The 16,852-nt window shown below is 42.7% G+C and overlaps 2 protein-coding genes across 2 annotated transcripts; both read right to left on the bottom strand.

Annotated features, from left to right (window-relative positions):
• Positions 1–360: 360 nt before the first annotated feature.
• On the bottom strand, positions 361–5,094 carry emx2 (empty spiracles homeobox 2). The gene is made up of 3 exons (XM_062464644.1): positions 4,371–5,094; positions 2,922–3,106; positions 361–1,500 (listed from the first exon to the last, which is right to left on the bottom strand). The coding sequence occupies exons 1-3, from the start codon at positions 4,759–4,761 to the stop codon at positions 1,333–1,335; spliced, it is 744 nt and encodes a 247-aa protein (XP_062320628.1). The 5' UTR covers positions 4,762–5,094; the 3' UTR covers positions 361–1,332.
• A 2,904-nt stretch (positions 5,095–7,998) lies between these two features.
• Positions 7,999–16,568, bottom strand: eif3s10 (eukaryotic translation initiation factor 3, subunit 10 (theta)). The gene is made up of 22 exons (XM_062463941.1): positions 16,384–16,568; positions 15,538–15,728; positions 15,184–15,320; positions 14,794–14,957; positions 14,370–14,569; positions 14,031–14,239; positions 13,765–13,936; positions 13,332–13,436; positions 13,124–13,222; positions 12,905–13,021; positions 12,535–12,720; positions 12,027–12,374; positions 11,829–11,933; positions 11,610–11,723; positions 11,364–11,486; positions 11,101–11,254; positions 10,782–10,963; positions 10,569–10,672; positions 9,878–10,323; positions 9,548–9,701; positions 9,120–9,421; positions 7,999–8,562 (listed from the first exon to the last, which is right to left on the bottom strand). The coding sequence occupies exons 1-22, from the start codon at positions 16,430–16,432 to the stop codon at positions 8,369–8,371; spliced, it is 3,855 nt and encodes a 1,284-aa protein (XP_062319925.1). The 5' UTR covers positions 16,433–16,568; the 3' UTR covers positions 7,999–8,368.
• Positions 16,569–16,852: the final 284 nt, after the last annotated feature.

Raw genomic sequence — 16,852 nt, 5'->3', positions numbered from 1 at the left:
ACTTTCACAAAAGATCGTAGGACTCTTTGTAGCCTGAACAGACCAGACGCTGGTCCCTCTAAATAAAACTGATTAATGCTGCCTATCAGACTGCACCATGCAAAACAACCACTTGCCACAGAAAATGGCTGTTGTTAAGACCAGCGTCTTGGTACCATCTAGACACGACTGTCATAGTTTCATGGGCGTCTTATTATGCGATTGACTTACAAAAACATCTAGGGCTTAGATAGGGCCAAGATTAGTGGCCAAATTGTAAACAATGGAGAAACTCTGAAGAGCTTGTTGTGACATGATCCTCTTCAAAGATGCTCGAAAAACTGTTTTGAATCAAACCTCTGTGCTTTTAATGCTCATGTATCATATTGATAAAACTTTATTGACAAAATATTGACAATTACATACTTCTTGGAAGTATACTTTGTGTTAAAATTGTAGCAAACTTAACACAAACACAAAAGTATTTACATTCTGGTAAAAGAGGGTTTAACAGAAACATTAACTTTTAGTATCTCTGTACATGGAATACGCTCAGTGCTTGAAGATTTCTCGCCTCTACGGCTGTCAATTCTGTAATAGTCCTTCGTGGCAACTCTCATGGGAGGGTCAAGACCTGACAATGCTAGGGCCAGAATAACGGATACTTGGTAAAGCTTTAGATTAAAGGAATGTCCTGATACCTTCCTTTAAAGTACTTTATCTGTGGTATGATAAACTTTTATAAAGTTTCGAAATTAATTTTAATTATTATTTTCTTTAAAAACACTATAACGCAGCACCGCTACTTCATACTGTTTTCACAATCACTTTAACACGAGAATTATTAATTAAAAGACTGCACACTTTGTAAAAAGGAAGAAGCACAACATCTCTGAGATTGAAAATAGAGTAAAAACAAGTTATTTTTGAGAAATTTGTCAAATTAAAACAACTACCAGAAATTCTACCATGCAATTCAAGTTTTACAAAAACAGTTTTGTATTTTGGTATCTTGAGTGGAAACTTTTAACTTTCAGAAGTGCAAATGTCCAATGTGAATTGGAGATACATTTTTGGGTGATATGTGTGAGATTGTAGTGGTGGGTTGGTGCGTGGAAGGGGTCAGGTGGACTGCGACACTGTCAATCACTTTTGCCTAGGCAATTTGATACGGATTGACAGAACCATAGTAGTGACAGCAGTGCCACCAATAGGATCTATCTCACCCTCAGCTGCCGATCTCCGTAGAATCGAAATGTGACATTGGCTTTACCCTCTCTCTGTCTTTACACATCGTTATCCATGTCATCCTTCACGACACGCTGATGTCCCATGTTCAAACAATTTAGTCTTTCAATCGTCTGACGTGACGTCGATTTCCTCTGGACTTCCTTGTTTAGTTGCGAGTCTCCATCGGTTTATGTGATGGGTCCCCTTCTTCTTCTGCTGCGACTCCGAACCCTCCTCTTCCAACTTTTGGCGTTTGAACTTGGTTCTTCGGTTCTGAAACCACACTTTTACCTAAAGAAAATAAATATGATTTTTTTTTTTATAAATTCAACTTTGACAGAAACTTCTACTACCCAAAGTCAATGCAAAACTAACAGAAGAACAATTGCATTTTGTATGGGCTATGATGTTTTTATATGGCCTAGAGTAGCCTATTGTCCGGTGCAAATTAGCTCATGCGCAAAAAGTAGGCTATATATAAAAAATACTAAAGATTTTTAAACGTTTGGACAATTTTTATATGTAGGTCAAACACATATGCCTGTAAAGGGCATAGATGTTTTGGTGGGCCTAATGTAGGTCAACAAAGTGCATAGTCTACTGTAGGCCCAAGGTAGGCCGGCTACACTTTCATTGTCTACATGTGGGACGATAGACAAATAACCCTTTCCATAAAGGACAATTATTGAAACACGACAGCCTGATATACCCTAGACGTAACAATTGTAGGAATTCACATTTCCGAAATAAATATTATATATACACAGATTCATAAATGTAGGCTATTTTATTTCAGATCCATCCAGGCTACTACTGTATGCATAGGCCTATTGAGCCATTCGTCAGTCAGCTTTGCAAGTGAGGTGCATTTAATGTGCATTCAGTCAGCTAATTGAAGGAGGTGATGGTTCATTTCTCCCTCCTACCCTTTTAAGAGGGTCCGTTCATAAAAGAACCAGCACTGACACTGGGACAATAGATATCGACCGATCCACATGCTGATAGGCTAAAACACGATCTTAATATGTCTCGGGAAATTCATTGAGTCCGCCTTATTCTTTTAAGTAGCATAGGCTATCCCGTAGATCCCCTAAAATGGTTAACTGGTTAATTGCCCTCCATTTTAAATGGAAACCTTCCCCCCATAACAAAGTAATTCAACCCTGCTTAAAACGAGGTTATGTTCATCATGGGTTTCATCCAGAAATCCTAATTATTTTCATGCATGTCTCTCGGAAACTACGGGTTGCAAAAATAAATAAAAGAAAAAATCCTCTAGAACCTACCTATTTTACTATTTCTTTCCATATAATTATTAGCCAACACTTACCTACAATAGACAATCCAAAACACGTCAGTGTAGCCTACTAATGGACACTACTGAATTTGATACGCCTGTGGAATTGATAGTGCAGCATGGTCTACCCCGGGACACAAAAACAGTGCTTTCACTGTTAACCAAAAATCCAAAATAATTTTTATGAAACAAAATGTAATATTTGGGGGGCTGTATTCCGCTATAGCAAGTATGGTTTGATTATTCAGAAAGGCTTTCTGTGCATAGGCTATATTCATGAGTTTTAGGCTTTTAATCTTAATTAAAGACGAATCAATGCTATTGGCCTATGTTTGGTGCAGCCTAATTTGTCTTCAATTCAAACCCATGTGGATTGACGGAGTATATATGTTTATTATGAACATAATATTCTTACCTGAGTTTCTGTGAGGCTAAGGCTGTGTGCAAGCTGTTTTCTTTCGGCTCCTACGACGTAATGGTTTTTTTCAAAAGCGTGCTCAAGCCGCAGAAGTTGCGAGGGTGAAAAAGCTGTCCGAATTCTTTTGGGTTTTCTGGCCAGTGCATTGTGCAATAGGAAGCTCTCCGGGCTGGTTTCGTTTCCTGAAAACGAAATTGGAATGGATTTTTATTAAAACTGCCGGATGATTTCCATTGTGAAAATAACCATATGAGCAGGTGAATTCTAGGCTATGCTTTCGCCTGGGCTACTTCTCTTTTAGGTAGGATAGAAAGTTCCAAGACAACTGACACAACATCCTAATTGTTCCTATATTTTGTAAAAATAACTGTGAATTAGGCGCATATGTTTAAACAAAAGGATATCGTATCATGTAGGCTAAATATAAGGTGTGCTTGAGGTTAAGTTAGGCTATTGACCATCCGTCATTAGCCTAATAGAAGCCAACAAATTCGCAAAGGAAATGAAGGCAGGCTGACGTTTCAAAATTTGCTCACAAAACACAAGCTATCTCGTTGTAGCCTAAACGCGTAAACGATAGGACATAACCTATCAGTATTTGGTTTTAGAAGAAGCCTTGCCAATGTCCCCTTAACCTACATTTAAATCTCGTATCTTATTTAAAGCAATAGGCCTACAAACAAGAGGCTACAGTTTACACACATTTCATATAGGCCTAATTTATTTTATATTCTATAAAAACATCACACACACACATAGCCTATATATATACATAGAGACAGACTATATTATATATAGCCAATATATATATTTAGAGGAGGTGTTTTGATATAAACACCAATGGGAGAAATAGAAATTAAAACTGCAATGATCGCAATTTAAATGAATTGACTATAACTTCCCACCCCGCAAAGCATTACTGAACTATGGATACACAGGCTTCAAACGAACTATTTTGTATAGCCTATTTGTAAGTACTTAAAACAGTCACCTAGACCACAATAACAGTTTAGAAAATATTGTATCCTTTGGGTAGGCTATTGTGCAATTAGGCCGCGTGTTGAAAACATTTAAAAGGTCAAACTTTAAAAAAAGAAGTGAAATTGTTAGATGCTATTTAATTCACAGTTTTAATTTACGTCAAAGCATATGGGCCTGTTCTTACTTAAATACCACCACAAATTTAGGCTACATCGATGTTTGTCATTTGCAGGCTATCCATTTCAATGTTCACACGAATCAAATGTTAATTTCTCATTTAGAAATATGAAACTAAAAACAGTCAACTCTGAACTTAATAAAAAAATATATGAATTACGAACACAACCTAATCGGGCGTTCAGTTTGACTTCACCTACTTTGAACTCAACGGTATGTCGAAAATTCTAATAACTGTAAAGTTTTGTATAGCCCAATAAGTGCGTAAAAGTGAAAACTAATTCTTACCTTGAAATCTGTGTCCCAAGTACCGATATCTATGTATTAACCATGGGTAAAAGGTTGAGGGGTCCCTTTGCTGGCTGGCAAAAAGAGGGTGCGGACTATGTGAGGATGAAAGAGGGTGAGCAGCCAAAGCATGTGGTGGGGGTACTGAATGCACTGGGACAGCGGAGTTTGTAGGATGTGAAACCGCCTCAGCGAACACCAAGTCCGGATTAGAATAGACGCCCCTGCCGCTGGAATGAAAGCCGTTCAGAAATGGATTCATCTGGCCAGAGTTTGCATAGCTGAGAGCCGCTGGTCGAATGGGTTCCTCGGACCTCGACGCTGGTAGAGGATTATCCTTCGCTACCAACGATTCAATAGTGAAACACCTCTTCGGTGTAGGTTGAAACATGGTTTGGTAGTCAAAATTCCCCAGTTTAAGTTGAAGAGGTGCAGGCGTTTTCGCTAGAAAATACTCCACACCCAAGAAAGACGAAAGTTTGTCAGCAATAAATAACTCTGAAACGGATTGTAGAAAGAATAGAAGCCGAAAGTATCAACAAATCGCCATAAAGATAGCCGACTGCTCCAGACAATCCATGGATGTGATCGGTTCCTCGCCAGTTGTGCAAGCGATTTGTTAGTTCATGAGCCTAATTAGCGCTGGAGTCACATAAACAGCTTCCTCTGAAGCCTGTAATGGCATGGTGATTGGTCGCTGCTACTCGCCTTAAGGTTGAGGGAAGAGTCTTTAAGTGCGTCAATGGGAACAGGCACAGAGAGGCGGACTCGAGCAAAACGGAACGGATTCGTTCAGAACCAGATCTTCAGAACATTTTACATACTCAGCTGAACCAGTAGAAAAGCTCAAGGTACTTACGTTTGCATTTATGTCTACCGACGAGGCCTGAGGACAGTCGAAGCCCTTATTTCCCATATGTATTTTAAAGTAGCAGTATATATAGGCTACTGCTACTTTCCTATAAATCCGTTGGAGATTCGACTTCATAAATTAGATCTATATGGCAAATTTAGCTAGTAAATACCTTGAAACTAATGCATTGACTAGTCATATGAATACACCGTCTGTGTGGATTTATCCATTCCACGCTTGACTTTATGTACAATTTGTAGGCTAGTGTTGTTTGGTTTCAGTCATTACAGAAAGGCAATTTTTTTAATTCTAGGCCTACTTCTAATTTTGTCCATCCGGGGGCTTTTAGTTTTCGTATTGAAATTAATAAGGTTAAATATTGATTCGTATAGGCTATACTGAATATTGGATGGTTGTGATGTTTATTTAATTCTCATTCAAATGTAGGCTAAGTCAATAGGCTATCATAAACTATATGTATAGAACATTTTACATTATAAGGTCCTTCGGATGCCATAGTTTCAAATGTGTTGTCTCCACTGATGAGTTTAGTCACATATAGGCTGTACATCGAAGTAGGCGATATTTTAAATAGTTCCTAATAAATAAACGAGTTCAAATGTGTTGGTTCGATTCACCAACAGCAGCCATACCATATCAACCAAAGAGAAACTGTGAAGGCCATATTTTTGACGGCTTCAATGCTTGTATTAATATCACAATTTTTTAGCCTATGTACATTTTCTTTAGCCTATTCAATAGCCCAATTGGATTATAAACATTATCGCCTAGATTATTAGCCAACTAAATCGTATTATACCTATCACATAGGCCCTATTAGGCCTACTGTTTCATTGTAACATTCTTATTTGCATTTCATATTTTGTTTGTGCATTGTTTACCTTATTGTGCACCTTATTAGTTTTACAGTTGTTGTTGTTGTTTTATAATAATATAATAATTTGTAAAATGATACCACATTCATCCCAGGTGTAGCCTACCAACATAACTGCATGGAACACTATCTACAGTACACTGTAGCCCACAAAATATTTGCTTAAGTTTAGATTAGTCAAAAGCTACTTAAGTAGCCTGAGCATTAACTGTATTACGACACATAGGCTGGTCATAACCAAGGAGAAATGTTCTATAGCAAAATATATCCTAAAACTAAAATGAATTTTAGGCTACATCACATGGAATATTGAAAGTTCAACATTGTGTTACATACCCCAACATAGTAATTGAGACCTACTTCTAGGCTAGATTGCCTGGTAGCTTTGCCTCATGAGTACACTGTTGGACATTTAGTCTTGTTCTGTTGTTACACAGGCTAGCCTGTTTATCTTTAATATTATAACCCATCTTAAGTCAGACGTATTATAGAGACATAAGCTTTGCACCACGTTTGCGTCGACTGCTGCAAAATAGTCAATTATAACAATAGCTTAGTAGGCTAATATAATTTATAGTAATACAAGTCTACTATAAAAATGTATTAATTGCCTAGTCTACTATTAATAGGTTAATAGCGGCGTCAATGGTAATAATCCTGTATTATAATTTATAATACCTACTTTATTAACCTTTTCGCTAGCAAATATATTATATTTAGGCTATTGATTTAAAAGTGGATTAATATTTGATAACAATTAGGTTTCAAATAATATTTAATTAATGTTAAGATAGGCTACACTTGTCTCAATCTGTTTTGTCTCTTTGCTCTTTGTGAGTTAGCTGCATGATTCAGTATTGCGGCACCTATTGGTTGCTCTTTTTTATTATTTTACTTTAGCCTAGGCCTAGATCTTGCTAAAGTATACAGAGAAAGTTGATATTATTTTCAGTTATATTTTGCAAGTTTCTAAGCCGTATTTTGCATTTTCATTGCAGTTTGCTGCAGTATCCTGGACACCTTTATGTGTGTCTTGCTATGAACCATGATGTGTTACTGACCTCTAGTGGACAAATGGAAGAAGTGCAGAAATATAGGCCCGTAACTTAGGCTGAAGGTGTTCGGAACTGTTAAAATATAACTAGGGTCCAGACGCCGATTTGCAGTTGGTACACTTTAATATGCGCATCTGGTCAACCAAGCAATATTCAAATGATGGCGTAGCACTTCAAATGTATTTCTTTCTCTCCATTATAATAATTTAAGACCAGAAGAGTTCTGCAATGTTAGAAATACAACCATGAACCTAACCAAAATAAAATATTCGGTCAACAAGATTATTTCTTCAACTGAACATTATAAGTATTGCATTATTTTCCCTAGAGAAAATAAAGCTATCGTTAATTAAAGCCGTAATTAAAGCCTGTGGGTTTAAATAATTAAGCCTTCTGCAGATTCCTCTTTGAATGGGATCTTCTGCCCAGTTATTTTCAGTTTAGGACTCACTAATGTCGCTACAAACATGCCTGTGTGGCCCTGTGGTTGTCTGCATACATTAATTCTCAAGGCATCTAAATCTTTACCCTACACATTTATGTGAAAATCATTTGAATGCACACTAATGACATTGGTAGCCTATTCTGTTTTTGTATTTGGTCTGGGATCTATAACTGAGTTGCTGATTAGTAACTAATACCAGCACTCCATTTTAACTACGACAATCAGGGTTATAGAGAAAAATATTGTTAGCTCATTGAACTACTCCATTTACGATATAAATGAAACATGAATGGCTATTATTAACACATTAACACATATAAGCCATCAAAACAAGTATAATAGCTCGTTCGCTTTACAGAAACAGAAAACAGACCAGAGTATATTGTTTGAGCAAAACGTATTTATTAATAAATGCTTTATCAGTCCACATGCAACACATCGTTTCAATTGTGGTTGAATGCTTTACGATAGAGCCATACACTGGATACTGAGTAAGACCAATTTAATAGCCTAAGCATGCACATCAAAATGGAGTTTAAACTACTAGTTGAAAAGGTTAGGAAGCCGCTTAAACATTACACAATATTTGGCAGTCATAGTTGATGAGATGAGTTTTAACAATTACCAGTATCTGCTATGCCATAGTATTTATATTTAAGCTTGTGTCAATGTTTTATCCCTAATAGCTGGAAATCAAGAAATACATTTGCCCTGCTTGCCATTTGGAAAAAGAGGCCAGAGAATGTGGGCTCAACGGCGGACTGTGGTCCAGCCATCATCATCGGTCTCCTGCTTGGTACGCCGATTTTCTTTATCTTTGTCAGAACGCCAGGAACTCTTCTCTCCATCTCCTTCACGCTCACGTTCCCGCTCCCTGGGTCTGGGTGGAGCCTCCTCTTTACGCTCCTCCCTCTTCTCGTCCCCAGCACGACGCCAAGAGCCTCCTGGGTTGTCAACATGCAAACAGTTAATAGCAAAATTCTTACAGCTAGTATTTTCTACACTACAAGTTTTGCAAGAGAGCACTTTTGTCATGGGATCAGCAAGGGTAAAATAGGGCCACCTGCTGGCTGTTGCACCACAAATCTGGTTATTCTATCAAGATTAGCCTGACAGACAAATTATAATGATGTTATTTGCATTACATCCATACATAGTTGAGATATTTTGTACTGTGTAGCACTTGGGTAATATGTCCTTCTCGGCAGAAATAAGCCACAATGAATCGGGTCAATACAATCTAGAAAGGAAAACATCAGGTCAGGGAGTCAAGGTGGCTGAGCGGTTAGGGAATCGGGCTAGTAATCTGAAGGTTGCCAGTTTGATTCCCGGCCGTGCAAAATTACGTTGTGTCCTTGGGCAAGGTACTTCACCCTACTTGCCTCGGGGGAATGTCCATGTACTTACTGTAAGTCACTCTGGATAAGAGCGTCTGCTAAATGACTAAATGTAAATGTAAAACAAGTATTGCTGAGAATTTTCAAACCAAGGCAAGTCTTACCCTCCTCTTGTTCTCTGGGTGGGGCTCTAATTTCACGGTCATCCCTGCGGTCTATCTCGCGACGTTCTCCGCGGCCAGCCTCTTCGCGGCGCTCTCCTCGGCCAGCCTCTTCGCGGCGCTCTCCTCGGCTAGCCTCTTCGCGACGTTCTCCGCGGCCAGCCTCTTCGCGGCGCTCTCCTCGGCCGGCCTCTTCGCGGCGCTCTCCTCGGCCAGCCTCTTCGCGGCGAGAGTCCCTCCAGCTGGACGCCTCATCGGTACCTGCCCTTCTCCAGGCTCCTCCTCCTCCACCCTCCTCTCGGTCTCTGAAAAGAAGAATATCCAAAAGATGCATTCATCATTATGAGCCCTCAAACAAGTCTATGTTGTAAGGAGCAAATGCTGGTAGGAGCAAATGCTGGTTTCTTCCAGTGAGCGAGGTGGTAGTTCACCTGGGAGGAGGACGGCGCTCCTTGAAGCTCGGTCTCTCCTCTGCTTCTTCTTCAGCCTCGTCGCGGCCACCATCACGGGGCGGGGCCCAGCTCTCCTCCCTGGCCTTCTCTCGCTCCCTCCAACCACCTGGAGCAACAGACACCAGAGCTACCTCTGATCCCGCACAATTCGGGTAAACATTGGGACAATGGCAACACCCATTACCAATACATGCTATGTAAAACCAAACAGTAAGTAGTATTAAGCTAGCACAAATCGATCAATAGGTTTTCAATAAAATCTGTGAAAATGTAAATAAAGTGTTAAGAGTAAGAGGGCTAATTTCATACCGGGTTTGGTAAGGGGTTTCCAGGGCTTGGCGTCCTCTCCACCATTGGGCCCATCATCTCCTCCTCTCCTTGGACCCCAGTCGTCATCCGCCCCCCGGCGGGGAGCCCTAGGCTCGTCCATGCCTCGGCGGGGACCTTTGTCTTCATCAAAGCCACGCCTGGGGGCACGGTCTTCATCAAAGCCACGGCGGGGGCCACGGTCGTCGTCCCCTCCTCTCCTGGGGGCGCGGTCCTCATCGAAGGCCCTTCGCGGCCCGCGGTCCTCATCCAGCGCCTTGCGGACGGGACGCTCGTCCTCCACGGCGCGGCGTGGGCCTTTCTCTTCGTCCACGGCGCGCCGAGGTGCTCGTTCCTCTACGGCCCGGCGGGGCACCTCTCCTCCCCTCCGGAAAGGGACCTCCTTTTCCTCTTTGTCATTTTCCTCTCGGCCTTCCTGTCTCCACTCCCTGCATTAAGGTTGCCAATTACAGTCATTCCAACAAGTAACGCTAGTATCACTAATACATTCAGAAGTTACATTAATTCCACATGATATGAATGAAGTGAGCAAGCATTTTTACCTCGCCCCAGGATATTCATATTCCTGTTTGTGAAATGGGTATTAAAGCAACTCTGACAAACAGAACTAGTGCAATTGCTGCATTAAAAACACGAGCAGGGCAGAATGTTTCGCAAAATAAAAATCCCACACCTATCAGGAACAGGTCGTCGCCACTCCGATTCACCCTCTGTGCGCTTCCTCCAGCCACCACTCCCTCCTCCGCCTCCCTCCTCCTTCTCTTCTCTTGCCCATTCCTGGAGAAAAAAGAAAAAGAAAAAAAAGAAAGCATGAAGCTATTTTACATCTAGATTACAAATACAGTTCAGGTGTAGCAAACAAGCCGCAGGCAGGGGAGAGATGTACCTTGGCTGGTTTCTCTTCGGGGGCTCTCCTCTCCTCGTCGCGACGGCGCTCGCGCTCCTCGATCTCCTGCTGGCGCGCACGCTGCTTCCTCTCCTGCTCCTCCAGCTTGCGAAGGCGTTCCTGGTACTCCCTCTCCTCCTCCTCGCGCTGCTCCTGCTCGATGCGCTCGGCCTCCTCGCGCTCTGCGGGACAACGCAAGCTCAGTCAAGTGGCATGAACCAACAGGGAATGTGTGAGTAAGCATACATGCAATCCTATACATATGAATACGTAACCAGGTATCATGCAAAGCCCCATTCAATGGTCCACTATTCGATACCTTTTTTGAGCTGCTCCTCATGGATGCGCTGGGCATCCTCCTCTTTCTGGCGGTAGAAAGTATTGCGGCGGTCTTCCTTGCGTTGTTTCTTCCTCTCCTCCATGCGCTTCTTCCTCTCCTCCACCAAGCGCTCCTGGAACTGCGCCAGTTTTTCCTTGGAAGAGAAAAGAGCAACAGAATTGAACACGGCTCGCCACCTTACCTCCAGCATCTGGGGCTTTCAAGGACGACAACAAACTGCATGCGGGCTATCGCGCATTTACCTCGTAGATGAAGCTGCGCGCAGCTGTGATCTTGGACACAAAGTTCTCCTTGTCCTCCATCATCCTGGACATCCTCTGCTTATGCTCCAGAGCCTTCTCACGCTCCACCTTCATGTTGCTGATCTACAATTTAGACAGGGACCCACAAGCCTGGACATTAGCATTTACCGTAGTCATTACATTCTTGGGAGACCTAACATCGAATGGATTGAGTTTAGTTTGTTGGGTTGCCAGATGTTTCCTTACCCTCTCCTCTTCCTGGAGCTCCCATAACTCCATGTCCTTGATGCGCTGCTCGTCGTAGGCCTTCTTGATCAGAGGTATCTCCTCTAGACGCTTGGCTCTCTCAAAGTAGTCAATCTGAAAAGACCCAGCCACGTGTCAGAACGGTGAGTGCTTTACGGATAAGGTTTTACTGGACCGTCGATGCGTTTCCCCGAGTTTCTGTCGAGTTCACACCCTCACCTTTTTCTCCTGGTTCTTCAACCGCTCCTGCAGCTCTTTCTTTTCCTTCTCCAGCTGCTCCACCTGCTTGGCCATGATGAAGTCTGGGTCCAGCTCCTCCAGGTCCTGTGGAAATGAAAATTAAATGTTAACCCCCCCACCGTCTCCATTTTTATCATGACCCATTTCAGCACCACCTGAACCCTTCGGGCGTCTCACCTCGATGTCGATGTCTTTGAAGGCTTTGGCTCCCAGCTCCGTCTTCTTGATCTGCTCCAGCCTCTCGCGCACCGTCTTCTTCTTGATCTGCTCGTGCTCCTGCATGATGCGCTCCTTCTCCCTCTCCTTGGCCTCCTGGCGGAGGCGCTCCTCCTCCGCCTTGCGCACCTTCTGCAGCTCCGCCTCCCGCTGCTCCAGCTCCTCCTTCTCCCGCTGGATGTTGAGGCTCTCCAGGCGCTCCTTGCGCTCCTCGATGGTCTGCCGGCGGGCCAGGATGCGCTGGTGCTCCTTGCGGGCGTTCTTCAGGTAGGCCGCGATGGCTTGCTGGCTCTGCTCCTCACGTTCTTGCTGCAAATGATTTTGAAAGATTCGATTACACTTGTGCATCAAGGGTGGAGGGGTACGGGTATTCTTGAGCCAAATCCAGTAGAGATAAGTTCATTAGTGGAGGTTTAACTCTGAACAGCGTATATGGGTGTGTGTTTTAACTCGAACAGTATGTGCTCACCAAGATGGAGGCAGGCTTGATAACCTGGATGGCCTTGGCCAGGGAGGAGGACATGGCAGTCAGCTGGTTCCTGATCTGCTCTGAGGGCATGTTCTGCAGGAAAGGACCCACTGGAGAGTCTTCTTTGGTTGAGTAGTTCAGGTCGGAACCAAAGCTCAAGGTTCGAGAGGTGTGGTCAATGCGAACCTACGAGGAAATTGTCTTCTAATAAATATGCAGTTTGCCATTGATCAAAAATGTATATTAATGTTGTATTTGAACTGTGGAAATATTGACTTTGTATATTATAACAGTTTTTCCCATATTGACTACCAGTTGTATCAATGTGTATGACTATCATTGTAATGTAATTCCATCTCCAAGACTGTACCTGCAGGTCGCAGTGTCGGGCAGCATCCACAATGGAGCGCTCCAACTGGAATGCATCCACAAAGGGAACCAGGGAAGCCAGGCGGCTGAACTCAATGCTCTGGTAGATTTGAGCGACCTACAATATAAAAACATACAAATAAGGCACGGTCACTCTTATGTTCATGTTAAGCACATTCACAAACCTATAACACTCACTCAATAAAGAACAAAACATCACCTGCTGCAGGAGCCGGAGGATGGTGTTGCCCTGGAGGTGAGGTACATACTGCTGAAGGTCAGACTCCTTCTCAGCCTGGTCTCTTACCCAGTTCAGCACCTTCAGGTCAACGCAAAAAAAATAAATACCACAAAGTAGGAAATTACAATGTTTAATTCATGTGTCATATAATATTGTAACTGTCTAAAAACCATAGTCCATTCATTACCTTTGTCACTCTCCCACTCAGCTTCAGTGGATGGAATTCCACCTCCAGCCAATTGTACACCTCCTTCACCTCAGGTACAATGTACTGCATCAGATTGAATCTCACCTAAAAGTAAACACCACAATATAAAGCACCCATTAATAAAGACAAGAAAACAGCAACTGGTAGTCCATGTTTTTTCAAGGTAATATTAAAGTCGAACAGTTTTACCACTTATGCCAAAGTCACATATGAATCGCAGCAGACAAACAGGTGTTGCTTTGTATTACCAAAAGAAACTGAGTCTGTATTGGTACTGTATGGCAGTTAAGTCCTGAACACATTTTAAGTATGATTATAGGCCACGGCTGCTCACAAACTGAATGCATGATACCAATTTCTATAATCAATATCATGATAATGTGTATTGTCATGAAGAGCATAAATGGACTACCATATCATTGATGAGGCTCTGTCGAGTTGGTGGTGACTGCAGGCCCAGAAGGGTGGCCAGCCTGCGGTGTTTCTCCACTATAATGCCATCCATGTCCAAAAGGCGGGCAATGTCCGTGCGCTCCGGGGTGATTGGGATGGAAAGGGTGGCTAGAAGGACTCTGGTGGACATCCTTGGGAAGGAAGAAAGAGTTATAACGGTTGGATCTCCATCAGGAGACATACAACACAAAACCATTGCTGTTCATCTGGACAATCCTGGCATACCTCTGCATCTCCTCCTGAGTAAGATTCTTGCGCATCTCCCGGGAAAGGTGATAAAGGCGGTGAAGGGTGCAGGCATGGAACAGAGCATTTCCAGACTTCCAGAACACAGTGGACACCTTGTTGTAGTAGTTGGCCATCAGCTGGGGCTTAGGAGGCTTCTTAGACAGGGCAAACAGCCCGTGGATGTCTTCCACTGCCTTGAAAGCTTCCTACAGAAAGAGGAAAAATCGAGTTATTAGACAAACAAGACTTGACATCTTTGACAAATGCTGGCATGTGTTCATTGCCATTATTACAGGGAACATTACTGTAACCAAGGTTCCTGCATTATGTCCAGACCTGCCAGAGCTCCATGCTGATGGCACTGTCCAGCTGCACCAAGCGGGTCTCCAGGTGCATAGACTGGCTTTCGGGGTTGTTGAGGTTGATGGCCGTGCTCTGGTTGTGGTGGCGCTGGATCTGGCCCAGGTGCATACGCAGGTTGTCACACAGCTTACGGAACTCAGCCTTGCGAGTGTACTGCAGGCAGAACTTGAAAGCTGTAGAGTACATAGAGATTGTTAACATGAAGGGTTCATTACAGTGAATTAAGCATTTCAAGGGGAATTTGTTTTTTTCACTTTGAAATTGTATGTCCCTTTTAGTCAGTTTAATTGAAGTCAAAAACTTAACTTCAAACATTGTTATTTTGTTTAACAGAAAGCATGCTATATTGCTAGATATTAACACAAGTTGTGACCCAGTCTCAGTACAGTGTTCTTACCTTGCTGGGCAATGTCATGGTAGAGACGCTCCACCTTGGAGTTGTTCCTCAGCAAGTCCAGGCATTGGCGGTAAGACTCCCAGAGGAACTTCACCCACGGCGTGAGCAGCAGACGGTCCGTACGATCCTGAGTGTCCTCACCACTCACAGCGCTCAGAAGCACACTGACGATACACACCAGAGAAACGCATTGTGTTACCACAACACAGTCTCACACAACAGCCCGGGACTGAGCAGATACGCAAGTGGTTTACAACGTTGCCGCAATCACTGGCAACAGTTTGTGTGACAAATAGTTAAGATAATACACTTGAATCAGGACTAAAACATGGAAAGGTCTTATGTGACAATTGAGTTATCAGTGATTAGTCATCCTTTATCTGTATGCACCTCTCGGGGGTCTGGATGTTATCTAGATCCTCGATGTCCAGAACCATCTGCTGAGACTCCCCCTTGGCTGTTTCTGTCTTCTCCTCTGCCAGCTTCAGGTAGGCACGAACCACATCCTCAAGGGATTTGATGTTCACCTGCAGCCCAAAATATTACATTTAGTCATTTAGCAGCAGACGCTCTTATCCAGAGCGACTTACAGTAAGTACAGGGACATTTCCCCCGAGGCAAGTAGGGTGAAGTGCCTTGCCCAAGGACACAAATTTGACGCGGCCGGGAATCAAACCAACAACCTTCTGATTAACAGCCTGATTCCCTAACCGCTCAACCTACTGTTGAGTCGTTTTCACTGACCTGCTGGCAGATGTTTTTATACTGGTAGAGCCCCTCCTTAGCCAGGTGGCTCTTGCGCAGATCCACGCAGAGCTCCAGGTACTTGAGCATGATCGGCTCGTGGATTTTTTGCCATGTTCGATGTTTCTTGCTCTTGATGACATCGTACAAAACATCCAAAGCTGGCTGCTTCTTACCAACCTCCAAAAACTCTGTAAATACACTGGCATTATTATAAAGACGAAGACCGCCAAGTTTAACAATTAAATAACATAATTAGATTAACAAACATCAGTTCAGATACAATATGGTCTATAACAGAAGACAGACGTAATATCAGTCTGCCAGTTTACTTTTCAGTTTACAAGTCAGGACATGAAGGTTAACTGACGACTGTTTTATGTTTCTGACTTGAATAAACCAGCAGTGTGAGCTGACGTATGGCAATGTAAAATTTGCTAACGTTAGCTTGCGAGCAAGATGGCAGCCAACAACCGGTAAGCTAACTAGCTGGCAACTAAAAACACTTGTCCTCATATCGACATTCATCAGAACCAGTCGTCTTGACAGTTTATTTGTCTATGCCTTATGCAACAACCTTAAGATATTTATTCCACTCAGGCTTTTAGTCACTTAGATATAGTAATAATGCCGTCCCAATTATTTTCGGTGGGAGAAAGAGATGGACAGTCAAGGCGTAGATAGCGTTCTCGTTAGCTAAATTAATCTGTACCAATGGAGCAGCAGTGCAACATGGCTTCCCCGCCATGCTAGCTAGCTACATCCTGACACGAGCCATCCAACAATGCATGTCAGGTAGGCTAACTGGCTAAGTTGACGTGTCTAAAGTAACGTCCTTCAACTCACCGTTTGCTCGTTTAAGAGCATTCTCCGGCCGTTGAAAATATGCCGGCATGTTTATGACTTGATCACAGACACAGTGCTGGGTTGACTTAGGTGAATTTTACTTATTTCACCAGTCCATCCGCGCCAGGCATTCACCAGCTCCGACAAGCTCCTGGGAAAGGACTGCCTCGTGAGCGGCCTACATCCGTGGTGGACTTCCGGTAAGCGTTGGAGGAGCTAGATGTACATCAACTAGATTGTCCAGGATAGAAAGAGAAAGAGTTCTAGAATTTAGGTTGGTCAGTATAACTTGGTGTTTATATATTGTACCCTTACGTTTACTGATGCTATTTCAGCTCGGTTAAAACGCTTTGTTTTTAATTGAATAAATATAATTTAAGGTCTGTGAGTTGGATAATCATTTTTTTTTTTGTGTACTACAGTTAGTGTTAATATTGCTAATATTTTACACTATAACGTCATGTAGTAT

The sequence above is a fragment of the Osmerus eperlanus genome, chromosome 6, assembly GCF_963692335.1.
Source record: "Osmerus eperlanus chromosome 6, fOsmEpe2.1, whole genome shotgun sequence".
Taxonomy (NCBI): Eukaryota; Metazoa; Chordata; class Actinopteri; order Osmeriformes; family Osmeridae; genus Osmerus; species Osmerus eperlanus.
The sequence above is the reverse complement of the archived record's forward strand: the minus strand, read 5'-3'. Positions and strand labels throughout refer to the sequence as shown.